General features: G+C 47.9%; 1 protein-coding gene across 1 annotated transcript; it reads left to right on the forward strand.

Moving 5' to 3' along the window:
- The first annotated feature begins 1,615 nt into the window (after window positions 1-1,615).
- Window positions 1,616-14,517, forward strand: PIGS (phosphatidylinositol glycan anchor biosynthesis class S). Its single transcript, XM_035027727.1, has 12 exons — window positions 1,616-1,673; window positions 1,954-2,093; window positions 2,179-2,290; window positions 6,551-6,640; window positions 6,924-7,015; window positions 8,554-8,761; window positions 9,010-9,152; window positions 9,884-9,998; window positions 11,169-11,314; window positions 11,883-11,983; window positions 12,983-13,193; window positions 13,551-14,517. The coding sequence occupies exons 1-12, from the start codon at window positions 1,640-1,642 to the stop codon at window positions 13,824-13,826; spliced, it is 1,668 nt and encodes a 555-aa protein (XP_034883618.1). The 5' UTR covers window positions 1,616-1,639; the 3' UTR covers window positions 13,827-14,517.
- The last annotated feature ends 975 nt before the right edge of the window (window positions 14,518-15,492 follow it).

Consider the following 15,492-nt stretch of genomic DNA (forward strand, 5'->3'; position numbering starts at 1 on the left):
AGGGTCTGGGCAAGGATAGGCCTGGTGAGGTTTCGTGCCAAACTTTGACCACTTGGCTGGGGTGTGGGGGTACATCAAACACCTGGGTCTGTCGGAGGGGATGAAAAGATGAGAGAACCTGCTAGGTGTGTTATGTGTGAACTGGGGAGGCCATGCTCTGTGTAAAGTGCTCCACCCAGCTAATTATTGCAATATGGGAATGTAAGCCCAGGGTGACCTGCCCTTATATTAACAAAAATAGATAACACTTACATAGTACTTCTTTTTTTAAAAAAAGATTTATTTATTTGAGAGGGAGAGAGTGCTTGAGCAGGGTAAGGGGCAGAGGGAGAGAGAGAATCTCAAGCCGACTCCCCATTGAGCGTGGAGCCTGACACAGGGCTCCATCCCACAACCCTGAGATCATGCCCTGAGCTGAAACCAAGAGTCAGATGCTGAACTGGCTGAGCCACCCAGGCACCTCTATAGCAGTTACTATGTGTTTCTGGCAGGCCAGGCCCTATTCTAATCACTACATTTACTAACTCATTTACTACAATGCTGTATAAAGTAGATACTATTATTATCCCTATTTTAATATGAGGAAACAGGCACAGAGAGGTTAATTCTCAAGATCACTCAGGTGAAGTGATGAAGTCAGGATTTAAACCTAAGTGATCAGGATCGAGTCTGTGCTCATGAATTTTCAAAAATTTTAAGTATTCAGACTTCTACAAGTTGGAAATGAATTCAAATGAATTAAAAAAAATACTGGTGAGCCAAATATGCTAAAAAGGTACTTGTAGCTTGCCACCTCCATATTTGAGGCTTGAGGAGAGGGTGCCCAGAACAGGAGCTCTATGATAATGGATAAACAGTGATGCCATCGATAGGTGATATTTGGGTGCTTTCCGTGCCAGGATCTTTACATGAATGACCTCATTTTAAAGATTTTTTATTTATTTATTTGAGAGAAAGAGTGAGCGAATGAGAGAGAGAGAGAGAGGACGCGAGAGCACGCACAAGCAGGGGGGAGGAGCAGAGGGAGAGGGAGAAGCCGACTCACCGCTGAACAGGGAGCCAGATGTGGGGCTCCATCCTGGGGACTCCGGGATCATGACCTGAACCAAAGGCAGATGCTTAACCGGTTGAGCCACCCAGGCGCCCCTATTTTATTTTTTCAAGTAATTTCCACAGCCAACGTGGGGCTCGAATTTACGATCCCTAGATCAAGCCTCCCGCGCTCTACCGATTGGGCAAGCCAGGTGCCCCTGAATGAGCTCATTTTGGTAAATATCTCCATTTTCCAGATGAGAAAACTGAGACTTAGAGCTGCCTGTGGTCGCCCAACTAGTATTTAACGCCTGCAGAGCTTGCGCTCTTTATCCCTGGGACTAGGAGTGTGTTCTACGAGGAAGCGGGAGACTAACGAAGAGTCTTCCAGCAGCGCAGAAACCCGTGCACCTCCTCGACCGCCAGGGTGCAAGGCAAACTCCTTTCAAACTGGCTGACAGGCTCCTTGCGGACCCCGCCCCCCCGACCTCTTTTTCCTCCCCGCGCGCCTGGAGTGCGGCTTGCGATTGGCTGCAACCCCTGCCGTGGTCCCGCCCCCTCCTTGCGCAGCTCCGCCCTTCGGCGCCTAGAGCCACCGGAAGCAAGCATGGCGGCTCCCGGGGCAGCGGCTACAGACCTAGGTGCGGTGGCATTCGGGCGGGGCCCGCGGCTTGTGTATTGAGAGGGAGGAATGCGGGCTTTGGGGATTGTGGTGTGCTAGAGGTCCCGCGGAGTGGGGGTCGGGGGGTCGTTTCAGACAAGATCCCTTCAGATTTGGGCGCGGGCCCCTCGCACAGGGATTCCTATGAACGCGGGCGGAGAGCCTCTGAGTGCCGGTTGCTGGGGCTCCTCCGCGTCAGGTGTGGGGCGGGCACCTAAGCCCACTTCCAGCGCCTCAAGTCGGTACCTCCGTACCCCCAGAGGTGGTCCGAGGCAAGCGGGCCGCTCTCTTCTTCGCTGCGGTGGCCATCCTGTTGGGGTTACCGCTCTGGTGGAAGACCACGGAGACCTACCGGGCCCCCTTGCCTTACTCCCAGATCAGTGGGCTGAATGCCCTGCAGGTGAGTCCTCGGTGGGAGAAGGCCAGGGGACAGCCCGCTGGCAAGGTGGAGACTCAGCTGATGGCCCTGATGCTCCTTACCCTAGCTGCGGCTCACGGTACCCATCACCGTCGTGTTTACCCGGGATTCAGTGCCATTGGACGACCAGGAGAAGCTGCCCTTCACCGTTGTACATGAGAGAGAGATCCCTCTGAAATGTGAGTCCCTGGGGAGTCAGGGCTGCCTTTCTGGTCTGAGCTCAGTCCAGAGATGGGTTAGGTAGGAGGAGCATGAGTGTCCCTTAAAGGTAGTTAAAAATTTATATTAAAAGCCCTCTCTGAATGAACAGTGTGGATGGTTAGAAGAAAAACAACTTTAAATTCAGTGTTCACCGTTAAGGCGACAGTTTTATTCATAAAACAATTATGCTACTTGATGAGAAGCAATTAATGCTCATTAGGGCATAGGAGAGGAAGTGGGATACTTTACTAAGTGTTAGGTACTTTTCAGTACCAGGAATCTTGGGGTGAATGAGGAATTGATAATGGTTTAAAGAAATTCATAGCCCAGTAGGGGAGAAAGACACTTAGATAAAGAAATCACAGTGAAGGGGCGCCTGGGTGGCTCAGTCGTTAAGCGTCTGCCTTAGGCTCAGGTCATGGTCCAAGGGTCCTGGGATCGAGCCCTACATCGGGCTCCCTGCTCCGCGGGAAGCCTGCTTCTCCCTCTCCCACTCCCATGTTCCCTCTCTCACTACGTCTCTCTGTCAAATAAATAAAATCTTAAAAAAAAAAAAAAGAAATCACAGTGGAAATATGTAAGAAACTGAGATTGCGCTAAAGAAAGAGCCTTTAACTGGGAGGAAAGAAAGGCAGAGAAGGTTTTGAGGATGTCATTTTTAAGCCGGATTTTTAAAGGATGTGAAGGAATTCAGGTTAAATGGGGGAAGGGAGGAAGGGAACAGCATGAGCCAGTAATAATAATCGCTAATATTAGTTGTTCATTATATGCCAGAAACTAGGTGAAGCACTTTACATGTGTTGCCTCATTTAATCCTCTCTAACATTATTATCTCCATTTTATAAATGAAAAAACAGACAAGAGATTTTAATTTGCTCAGGATCACACAGCTAGCTAGTAAGAGGTGGAACTGAGATTTAAATCCAGGCCTGACTGATTCCAGTGTTCTGGCTTTTAACTGACAAACTCTACTGCCTCCTGTTTAGAAGCATGGAGGGGTGAATCAGCATGTTGGGGGATCTGTGAGCAGTTTTACTTTTCTGGAGTGTGAAGTGAAAGTTTGGGAGTGACTGGATGTGTAGGCCGAGTCCAGCCTGTGACGTGCCTGTATGCCATTTACTTTCTAGCTTTTTAACCTTGGTCACACATTTTTTTAAAAAAAATCATTTCATGGGGCCCGTGGGTGGCTCAGGTTGTTAAGCTTCTGTCTGATTCTCCATCTCAGCTCAGATCTTTTTTTTTTTTTTTAAAGATTTTATTTATTTATTTATTAGAGAGCGAGTGAGAGAGAAACAGCATGAGGGAGGAGAGGGTCAGAGGGAGAAGCAGGCTCCCCACTGAGCTGGGAGCCCGATGCGGGACTCGATCCCGGGACTCCAGGATCATGACCTGAGCCGAAGGCAGTCGCTTAACCAACTGAGCCACCTAGGCGCCCCTCAGCTCAGATCTTGATCTCAAGGTTGTGAGTTAAGCCCCGTGTTGGACTCCACACTGCACAGGGAGCCTACATTAAAAAAAAAAAAAAAAAAAAAAATCATTTCATACAGTTCAACCTAATGTAAACATAAATAGGTTTTGTTTCTCAAAACAAGAATGGATCATACCTCACATGTTAGTCCACAACTTGATTGTTGTCAATTTGTCATGGATTTCTTCGTATTTAGTGACAGAGTATTCAATAACATGGACATGTTGTGGAGGTAGTATAGTGGAGGGGCCAAGAGTATGGCATTTGCTGTAAGAGAGCTGGATTAAAGCCTTGGTTCTGCTACTTATTTGTGTGAATTTGGGTGAGGTTGTTAACCTCTCTAAATCTTGGTTTTCTCATCTGTTAAATAGGAATAGTAATAGGTTTGTTCATTTATTCAATAATAAATATTTGCTGATATATATATATATGTCAGATACTGTTGTAGTTGCTGGAGATACAGCAAACAAAATAGACAATACAGTGAACAAAATAGACGACAAAGAGGAGAACGGACAGTTGGAAGATAAAAAAATTAAATGTATGTTAGATTGGTGGGGCACCTGGGTGGCTCAGTCAGTGGAGTATGACTCTTAATGTTGGGGTTATGGGTTTGAACACCAGGTTGGATGTAGAGATTACTTAAAATAAAATCTTAAATAAAAAGGCCATGGGTAGCTCAGTCGGTTAAGCGTCTGCCTTTAGCCCAGGTCATGATGCCAGGGTCCTGGGATCAAGCCCCACATCGGGCTTCCTGCTCAGTAGGGAGTCTGCTTCTCCCTCTGCCTGCCACTCGCCCCACTTGTGCTCTCTCTCTTTCTCTCTGCCACTCACAAATAAATAAGTAAAATCTTAAAAAAAAAAAAAAAAAGGAGTCGCATGCTTTACCGACTGAGCCAGCCAGGTGCCCCTTATTTTGATTTTTTTTTATAGATTTTATTTATTTATTTGAGAGGGCATGAGAGGAGGGAGGGTCAGATGGAGAAGCAGACTCCCCACTGAGCAAGGAGCCTGATGGTGAGACTTGATCCTGGGACTTTGGGTTCATGACCTGAGCCGAAGGCAGACTGAGCCACCGAGGCGCCCCTGATTTTTGAAACATAACTACCAGGGGCGCCTGGGTGGCTCAGTCGTTAAGCGTCTGCCTTCGGCTCAGGTCATGGTCCCAGGGTCCTGGGATCAAGCCCCACATCGGGCTCCCTGCTCTGCGGGAAGCCTGCTTCTCCCTCTCCCACTCGCCCTGCTTGTGTTCCCTCTCTCGCTGTGTCTCTGTCAAATAAATAAATAAAATCTTTAAAATAAATAAATAAATAAGTAAAATAAACATAACTACCATGTCACACCTAACCAAGTTACAAATAATTCCTTAATATCACCTAATTTCTTTTTTTTTTTTTTTTTTTTTAAGATTTTACTATTTGACAGAGAGAGACACAACGAGAGGGGGAACACAAGCAGGGGGAGTGGGAGAGGGAGACGCAGGCTTCCCGCAGAGCAGGGAGCCAGATGCGGGGCTCGATCCCAGGACCCTGGGATCATGACCTGAGCTGAAGGCAGACGCTTAACGACTGAGCCACCCAGCCACCCCCCCAATAAATTTTAGGTTCAACTTCTCAATTTCGGGGGAGGAGGGCGAAAAAATCCCTTTGGGATTGCCTTACAGGTATAGATTAACTTGGGGAGAATTGATATCCTTAGAATATTTAGTCTTTCCATCTAAGAACCTTGTATACTTTTCCCATTTCATTCAGATCTTCTTTTATGTCCTTCAGTGAAGTCCTCGGTGTTTTTCTTATAGTTTTATACATTTCTTCCTGGGTATTTTATGTTCTTTATTATTATGGTGATTGGGATTTTAAAAAACACTTGCTTTTCAAATTGGATATCATTGGCACTTATCAGAAAGCTACTAATTCTTGCGTATATCTGGTCATTGTACTGAATTGTTACTAGTTCTAATAGTTTTCCAGTTGGTTCTCTTTGATTTTCTTGGAAAATAATTATGCTATTTCAAAAAGTGGCCGTCTTGTTTCTTTCTTTCAAATATTCATGTTTCATGTCTCTTTCTTCCCTTATTACATTGGTCAGGAACTTCAGAAAGAACAATGCTGAATAACAGAGGAGAGAGCAGGCATCCTCAATTTATTATTATTTTAATTTTTTAAAAGATTTTATTTATTTATTTATTTATCTAGGGGAGAGAGAGAGCACAAGCAGGGGGAGGAGCAGAGGGAGAGGGACAAGCTGACTCCCCGCTAAGTGTGGAGCCTGATGCAGGGCTCGATCCCACGACCCTGCCTGAGCTGAAATCAAGAGTCAGGTGCTTAACTGACTGAGCCACCCAGGTGCCCCTTATTACTAATTTTAACCGAACTACATTTAGTGTTTTGTCATTAAGTGTGCATCTTATCTTTATCAAGAACATTCATTGAATTTAATTATTTTGAGGCACGTATTGAAGTGGTCATATGGTTTTTCTCCTTTCACCTATTAATAGAATGAATATTGTAATAGATTTCCCTTTGGGAGGGTACTTCAGGTTGATGGTAGGGTGTACACAGGCAGAGGCAACAGCTAGTTAGGTGGGAGAGGTGGGGTGTTGTGTATTTGATATCATCCATGTAGAAATCATTAGAATTGACTGCAGCTTCTTGGTCTTTCTTTGCAAACAATATTCTGGCTGTCCTGAGACACCGGACAGTGTGAGGGCTGGGAAGGTGGACAGGTCTGTACTTAGTCTTCTTATCTTGCTTCTTCCTTTTCCTCTCAGACAAAATGAAAATCAAATGCCGTTTCCAGAAGGCCTATCGGAGGGCTCTGGAGCGCGAGGAGGAGGCCCTGTCACTGGGCAGTATGCAAGGTACCGGAAGGGGTGATCACGCTAGTTTAACACGAAGCCCTCTTTTTCTCTTCTGATCTCTAAGTGTGTATTTTCCATACCGTGTCTTAACTTCAGAATCTCTCTGGGAAAGCTGGGAATGAGATATTGTGTGTTTCAGCCTGGGCCACCAGGGGCCGAGCCTGGCCACAGTGTCAGCCAGGTGTGAGTGGGAGGAGGAGCCGTGGCTGAGGCCCTCTGTGGGGGCCAGAGGGAAAGGGAATGGTGTTTTTGCTCCTGGTGCACCTTCTGCTCTTGTCCCCAGAGGCAGAAACCGTGTTAGCTGAGCCACAGAAGCAAGCAGAGGGCTCCCTGACTGTGTATGTGATCTCTGAAAACTCCTCGCTTCTGCCCCAGGTAGGGTGAGCAGAGGTTGCGGCTTCTCGTCCTGTCCTAGGTCGCCTCTTTCTTGCAGTAGTGCTCCCTATTGCTTGCATTTGTTACAGAAAACTCTTTAACAAATAGTTTTTTTAAAGAATGCAAATAGGAAAAAAAATAGAATGCAGATAGGGATTTTTGTTCATTGACTCTGGGTCTTTCTTTCTTTTTTTTTTTTTTAAAGATTCTTCTTTATTTATTTGACAGAGAGGGAACACAAGCAGGGGGAGTGGGAGAGGGAGAAGCAGGCTTCCCGTTGAGTGGGGAGCCTGACCTAGAGCTCGATCCCAGGACCCTGGGATCATGACCTGAGCTGAAGGCAGACACTTAATGACTAGGCCACCCAGGCATCCCAACTCTGGGTCTTTCTAAAGCCAGGAGTTATATTCAGTTCAAGCTCTGATGACCATTTAAAGTGGAAAAAAAATCAGGATGAAAAAAAAAGCTGGTTTGAATGGCTTGTGGTGGTAATATGGGCCGACACATTGACCTTTTCACTTGATGAGCAAGAGGCTCAGTGGGAGCTATGCCACGTACCATTTTCTTTTACAGTTTATGATGAAATATGTAATTCTTATAAAAAGATGAAAGAAAATTTTAATGAACATCCATGTACCCAACCCCAGCTCGCATATTGCAGTTTAGCAATATAGCTGAACCCTGTGCATCTCCATGGTTCTACCCTGCTCCCTTTTGGCCCAGGGTGACCATATTTTGTGTGTGTCATTTTCTTATTTTTCTTTCAAGTTTTATCACCTGTGTTGTATCTTAATAACATATTCAATTTTACAAACTTTTGAACTTTATATTAATACAGCACATGTTCTTCTGCAACTTGCGTTTCGTCCCACATTTATGTTAGAGAATCATCCATGATAATCAATGTGCAGTTAAGTCTAATATGTTCATATTTTTTTAAAGATTTTTTATTTATTTATTTGACAGGGAAACAGCGAGAGAGGGAACACAAGCAGGGGGAGTGGGAGAGGGAGAAGCAGGCTTCCCGCAGAGCAGGGAGCCCGATGTGGGGCTCGATCCCAGGACCCTGGGATCATGACCTGATGTTTCATTATAGAGACATATCACAGTTTATCCGTCCTGTTGCTGATGGGCAGTTGAATTGTCTCCGGTTTTTGACTCTTAGAAATAATGCTACTGTGAGCATTCCTGGCTTGCCTCTTTGCCATGTGCTGTCTACTTATATCAAACTTTCCAGGTGTTTGTTTATTCTGCTGTCCTTGTTCAGCATAGCATCTCCTAGTTTCCAGCCCATGAAGCTTTAGATAATGCCTGGAACTTATGTCTGCTGGGAAGGCAAAGGGAACAGAAATGAATGAAAGCATTCATGACACCGATTGGTCAGAGGTGTTTAGATAGGGGTTCACTATGAATCTAAGGGGAGGGGTAGGCCTCTTGGTCAGTGGCAAAAAGTCAGATTCTCTGAGACCGGAGCCAGCACGTTCTTCTGTTTTCTTCCCTGAGCCCTGGGCATTCTGTCTCTTGCTGGTCTCTCACAGGACATGATGAGCTACATCGGGCCTGAGAGGACAGCAGTCGTGAGAGGGATCACACACCGGGAGGCCTTTAACATCGTCGGCCGCCGTGTAATCCAAGTAGCGCAGGCCATGTCTTTGACCGAGGCCGTGCTCGCTGCGGCCCTGGCTGACCACCTTCCGGAGGACAAGTGGAGCTCTGATAAGAGGCGGCCTCTCAAGTCCAGCTTGGGTAGGGTGACAGGGCTTTGCCGTGAGAAGGGACAGGGAAATGAATGATGTGGAGGCGATGGGGCAGGAGGGGAATCTGCGTGCGGACTCTTTACTCCTTTCTTCTGTGGTTTCACCTTTTTAGTTAAAGCCCTCAGTGCTTCTCATCCCAGTTTTATCCTCCCTTGGGTTCCATGATGGCCATTAGCCCCATTCCAGAGGCGAGACAAGTTCAGCTCAGCCAGGCTTCTCTGACTCCTGTTTCTCTAGGCTATGAGATCACCTTCAGTTTACTCAACCCGGACCCCAAGTCCCACGACGTCCACTGGGACATCGAAGGGGCCGTCCGGCGCTATGTGCAGCCCTTCCTGAGTGCCCTCAGTGCTGCGGGCAACTTCTCTGTGGACTCTCAGGTAAGACTGGGAGCAAGCCGAGGAGTCCCTTCCCAGGCCGCACCGTCCTTTCCAGAGTCCATGCGTATTTATTGTTTTCAAGTGGAGTCTGTTCTTCCAGCTCTTAGAGCTTGCTGATCTGCTGGGAATTGCCTGTGCGTTGATATGACTCTAGTGTCTGCTTTTCCTCCACGGTGTCCAGCTCAGGGGCTTTTGTCAAGGTTTGTTAAAAAACGACCTTCCTTATGACCCCGTCGAACTGTATTCACCCAGTCGTGCCATCCTTAAGGAATTTATTTTAAAAATAAAACTTCCTGAAATATGTTAATGTAGTAGAAGTAAAGATGGAAAGAATGTAGCTTCCTATGTGTGAAGAATGTATCACACAGTGTCCTTTTAGGGAAAATGTGGGAGACGTTTTTATCAGGTCTTGCTAGTGGGAGTACTTCTGAGTAACTGACTTGAATTGATCTTGTGGACACTGAATTATGCTATTCTTGTTTCCCTCTTTGTTTAGGCTCTTAGAAAGCCTGGTAAAAAATGTGATTTCAAAGCATATATTTAGTGTATTAACTTTACTCTTGGCTTTGTTATTTTTTTTTCCTACACCTATTTTCTCTCAGCTCTGATTTTGTTTCTTTATATTTTGTCCTGTCCTAACTGTATCTTTTTAAGGCACTTCAAATCCTTTTTGGGACAAAGTGGAGCATGAATCAATACACAAAATAATGTCCTCCTTCTTTGCTTTACAGATTCTTTACTATGCAGTGTTGGGGGTAAACCCACGCTTTGACCCAGCTTCTTCCAGCTACTACTTGGCCGCACACAGCCTCCCTCATGTCATCAACCCAGTGGAGTCCCGGCTGGGTGAGCTGAGGATGAGGGTCTATCTGCCAGGCTGGGGAGGGACCCTCAAGGCTCAGTGTGGGGTTGGAGGCTGGTAGTATATAGTTATGGTTCCCAGGTTGGGTGGTCTGAGGGCGTCAGGGAAGTGCTGGGCATTTAGGCTCTTTTTTCATGAGATTCTGTTTACATGTCTAATTTCACACTATCATATCCAAAAACATTTATTAAAATGACTCCCAGTGCTTTTTGTAAAGAAACGGATAGGCTGCATCTCCCTCCATGCAAGCCATGCAGGAAAGATATGGTCATGCACGTAGGAAAGATAACAGCAAAAGTACATGAAGGCAGAATTTGGATGGACAGTTCTGCTGATCAAGGTTTGAAGCTGGAATTCCAGTCTTTCATTTTGAGGGTGGTACCTACAAAGAATAAGATGACCACAAGCTATAATACAGGCAAACCAAAGTTAGTATATCACTGGTTGTGGGATTTCAGACAGTAAGGCGAGGCCAGTGTGGACCACAATATGAGAGGGACCAGGTGATCCCTCCCTCCCTCCCTCTTTCCCTCTCTTCCTTCCTCCCTCCCTCTGGCAGTGTGGAGTACAGAGATTCAGAAGGGCTTTCCAGGTAAGGAAAACTCTGAGCTTAGATGTAGAAGAGGCAGAATGGATTGGCATTCAGGAAGCTCGCAGAAGTTTAGTGTAGCTGAATTGTGAGGGAGTGACCGAGTTGCAGCTGGCAAGGCGGGCTGGTGCCAGATCATAAGGACCATGGTAAGTAGCTTGAACTTCTACCTGGTGTGAATGGCTAGCTACTGAAGGATTAAGAGGGAATTGACATGAGGTCTTTTTTATACTTATATATAAAATGGGTTATAATTATATGGGTGTGATGTAGCAATGCCCAAGAGAGTGGTCTTAGACAGTCATGGGGGGCCTGTTAGAGGAGGGGAGATTCCAGGGGCCTTTGGGGGGCTAAGGACTCTACATGTATGTGGCACATCTTGGGAGAATGTTCAGAGGAGGTTCTTGACCACAGAAACCCAGGACTGGAGGATATCCCGGTGAATATCAGCTAGGGAAAATGAGGACCAGAGTGAGTGACCAGAAAGTTAGAGAGGCTGACCTGGAACTGAGATTTAGATCCAGCAGGTTTTGGTATTCTGACTTCCCTTCTCTTTGTACCACAGGATCCAGCGCTGCCTCCCTTTACCCTGTGCTCAACTTTCTGCTGTATGTACCTGAGCTTGCCCACTCCCCGCTGTACATTCAGGACAAGGATGGGGCTCCAGTGGCCACCAACGCCTTCCACAGTCCCCGCTGGGGTGGCATTATGGTAATGATCATAAAGCCCCAGCTTTAGGGACAGACAGACGTTCCTAAGACTGTTCCTTCTGTTGTTCCTCTAGTGTCCTCCATGGCCCAGCCTGTGGGAGGGGCAGCACTAAGGAGGTGCGGGTGCTATGAGCTCGGCCCCTCCTCTGCCGGCCCCACGGCTTCTTATTTCTGTCAGTGTTTTCTATGATACGACCCTTCTACATGTAGCAGTTGGCACTTACTGAGGACTTCTCTGTGTGTACATCTTAGATCTTGGCCCTGTTTGTGGGAGTCTTGCAAGGCTGGGAAGTTTGTTTCTCCCGTGAGACTGGGAGTTTCTCATAGGTAGGAACTCTTAAAATGGAATAAAAAATATTTTTTACAGGACTTTTGAGGGGATAATGGAGATAATTTATGAAAAGCTCCTAATAGGTATTCGAAAAAATATTAGCTATACCATCAGGTTCGTAATTTCTAAAGACATTTCTAAAAAGGTCTCCTTTTTCTCTCCCCACCTCCAGAGTGTCTAGGGCAGAGCCGTGAAAGGTCCTGGTGTGGTCCTGAGGCAACCTCATTTCCCCCTGCAGGTCTACAATGTGGACCCCAAAGCCTACAATGCCTCGGAGCTGCCAGTGAGGGTTGAGGTGGACATGGTGCAAGTGATGGAGGTGTTCCTGGCTCAGTTGCGGTGAGGTCCTGGCTCATGCGCCTGGGGGCGTGGTCACTGAATCTGACCCCAGTCTCCTGAGCGGACTGGAATGAAATCTCACCCGGCAGGGACACCTCAGCTGTGCCTAGAGCCCCAGGGAAACCAGGAAAGGTTTCTAAGGATCACCTTACCCTTCTCCTAAGAAGGAGTAGTTGCTGACAAAAACTGTTTGAAGAAAAGCAGACTCCTGAGTGTCAGGTCTGTGGGGTGTGATTAGGGGTGCTTAAGAAAATAGCTACTAATTCTGAAGCTAACTGGTACATTAGTGGCTGCCTGCTGCCCTGTGTTGAGGATTCTAGGGCTGTGCCTGGGATCATCAGGAAAGAGGATTCTGGTAGATTAGCAATGTCTGCCCTGGGTGCAGGATTAGAGAGGCACAGCACAGGTGCTTAGTAGAAGTGGTGCTGGATCAGGGCGCTGGATAGTTCAGTCGAGGAGCGGCTGACTCTTGGTTGTGGCTCAGGTCATGATCTCCGGGTCATGGGATCGAACCCTGCATTGGGCTCCATGCTCAGTGCAGAGTCTGCTTGTCTCCCTCTGCTCCTCCCCTGTTTGCTCACACGCACGCGCTCGCTCTCTCTTAAATAGATAAATAAAATCTTGAAAAAACCAAAAAAAGAAGTGGTCCTGGATCATCCCTTAACTAAAGGCTCAGTGGTCCCATTTGTCCAAAGAGAGGGTAGGCAGAGTGAGGGGATTAAACTAGGTTGGTATTACCAGAAATTTTTAGCCATGGGACCTTTTTTCAAACAAGATCTTGGAAATCCAAACCAGAAACAGATAAAAGCAAAAACACTGGTTAAAATGGGGCCTGAGGCTCTGTTTTGCTTAGTGTTGCCACTCATTCCCCACCCTGACAAGACCCTGAGGCACTTCCCTGTGACTGGTGATTCTGGGTAAGATTGAAAATCTTAGTCATTATTCTAGGAATATTAGCCATTTTCTACTCTCAGCCTTCCTTACTTCACTCTTCCACAGGCTGCTCTTTGGGATTGCTCAGCCCCAGATGCCTCTGAAATGCCTGTTTTCAGGGTCCAAGAGTGAAGGGCTAACGACCTGGGAGCTCGACCGGCTGCTCTGGGCTCGGTCAGTGGAGAACGTGGCCACAGCCACCACCACTCTCACTTCCCTGGCTCAGCTTCTGGGCAAGATCAGCAACATTGTCATCAAGGACGATGTGGCATCTGAGGTGAGTGGGCAGGGGATGGTGTGACCAGAGTGGCCAGCAAGGGCCGGGGTGTGGTGAAACCAGAGAGCCAGTTGAGGCCCAGGGTGTGTGTGGGCATGCCATCCTTGAGTGCCCCAGGCTTCCTCTAGGGGGCAGTGCCAGGTCCCCAGCCCGACGCCAGGTGGGGTGTGAAGGTTTAAGCAGGCACACGCATTAAAAAAAATACACCGTAGCCCTTTTACACTGGCCTCCACATCGTGGGCAAACTCCAGGCAACGTGCCTGGTAGATGGAAGACACAGTAAGACCCATCCCCCCTCCCACCCCAGCACCTCCCTGGTGCCTGGTACTTACTGGTAACCCCCTGCCCCCTTCCTAGGTGTACAGGGCTGTAGCTGCAGTCCAGAAGGCAGCAGAGGAGTTGGCCTCTGGGCACCTGGCCTCTGCCTTCATTGCCAGCCAGGAAGCTGTGACATCCTCGGAGCGTGCCTTTTTTGACCCCTCGCTCCTCCACCTCCTCTATTTCCCTGATGACCAGAAGTTTGCCATCTATATCCCACTCTTCCTGCCTATGGCTGTACCCATCCTCCTGTCCCTGGTCAAGATCTTCTTGGAAACCCGCAAGTCGTGGAAAAAGCCTCAGAAGACAGACTGAGCAGGACAGCATCTCAGCAGGAAGCCTTCCTTTCTGGCCAGAATGGGAGCTGTTAGATTGAGAGGCACAGAAATGGGGCCTGCCGTGAAGGACTTAGCTCCAGTAACCAAAGTACAACACTCCAAGCAGGGTTCCTCTTTCCTTCCCTTCCCATTCCTCTAGCTCAGGTTCCCCCCACAACCTTTGTGCCCTCCCTCTTCCCCTTCCTCCAGAAGATAGTCATTTGGGTCTCCTTATCTGGCTTAAACTTGAAGGCCCTTTCCTTTCTCCCTCGGGGCAGGGGCAGTTTGTTGTGCTTCCGTCCTGTGTCCTGTTCGTCCTGTTCCTCGCAGTCCTCTTGAACTCAGAGGGAGCATTAGGGGAAAGCCCTGGGTTGGATTCTAGCCCCCTCCCCTCCATACTTCTCTCTGATCCCTCAGGGAGAGCCCTAGCACTGCTCTCATGGAAGGGGCCAGGTCACCTCTGGGGCCTTCTCCTCTCCTCCCCTCCCTCCTGGCTGGCTGTGCCTGTTGGGTATAGCCTGATGCTTTGCGTGTGGCCGAGTTTCCCTTCACCCTTTTATAGAGGTAGTGTGGTGCAGTGGGGAAGGGTCCAGACTTTGGTATCACGCATGCCTGAATTCAGACCCTTGTTTCTGTACCTTCTGCACTTCTCGTCTGGGGAGCATTGAATAAGCCACTTAATCTCTCTAGCGTCAGTTTTTCATTTGTTCAAACAGCACTAATGATACCTCCCTTACAAGGTGGTTATGAGGATTAAATGTGATAAGCATATGAAAGTGTCTGGCTTTCAATAAACATTGGTTGAATGTGAATTGGAATGATATGAAGTATGAGCATACCTTTCATTCTTCATTTGTGTCCAAGTAATGGTTTCCTGCTATCTGTCCTGGGCTCACAGGCCCAGCTTGCTTAGACCTGGCCATGTGCCCTACAGAGAGGCCCCGCTTCCCTGCCCTGGAGGGCCCTGTGGTGGTGAGACGCCTAGGCTGTTGTCCCTCAGCATGTCCAGGGACATGCTGTTAGCATCTACTTCTGCCTTTTTCGCAGGGGGTCTGGGAGAGAATAGCTTGTACCAGTGTAAGCCTTTAAATACAAACTCATTCATAAATAAAAAATATATTAAGCATGGGCTGCAACAGGCACTGTGCTAACTGCCAGGTATTACAGAGAACAAAGACAGGATCTCTGCTTCCATGGAAGTGATCTTTTAGGGGGGAGAGTCAGTGAACAAAAACTAATTTCAGATAATGCATTAGAAGGGAAAAACAGGCTGATCAGATGGTGACGGGGGCTTGTACTTTAGATTGAGTGAGGGGGCGTGGCCTTTGAGCAGATGACATTTGAACTAAGACCAGAAGAGGAAGCCATTTCGGGGAAGAGCATCCCAGGCAAAGATCCTGAGGCGGGAACTTGCTTAAGGGGCAGACGGAAGGACAGAGTGGCGGGAGCGCAGCGAGTAAGGAGTAAAGGTAGACAGGACTCCTTAAAGTACCCAGCGAAAAAAATGAATGAAGCCCAAGGCGAGGCCCCACCCAGCCCCAGGGGAGTGGACCCAGGTTGGCGCGCCAGCAGCCTTTCGGCTGGGGTGGGCGGGGCCCGTGGCTGGCCCACCCCTGGGGGCGGGGCGGTACCTGGGGCCCCGGCCGGGGGCGGGGCTGCAGACG

This window comes from Mirounga leonina, unplaced genomic scaffold (assembly GCF_011800145.1).
Source record: "Mirounga leonina isolate KUSES-001 unplaced genomic scaffold, KU_Mleo_1.0 Mir_200, whole genome shotgun sequence".
NCBI lineage: Eukaryota > Metazoa > Chordata > Mammalia > Carnivora > Phocidae > Mirounga > Mirounga leonina.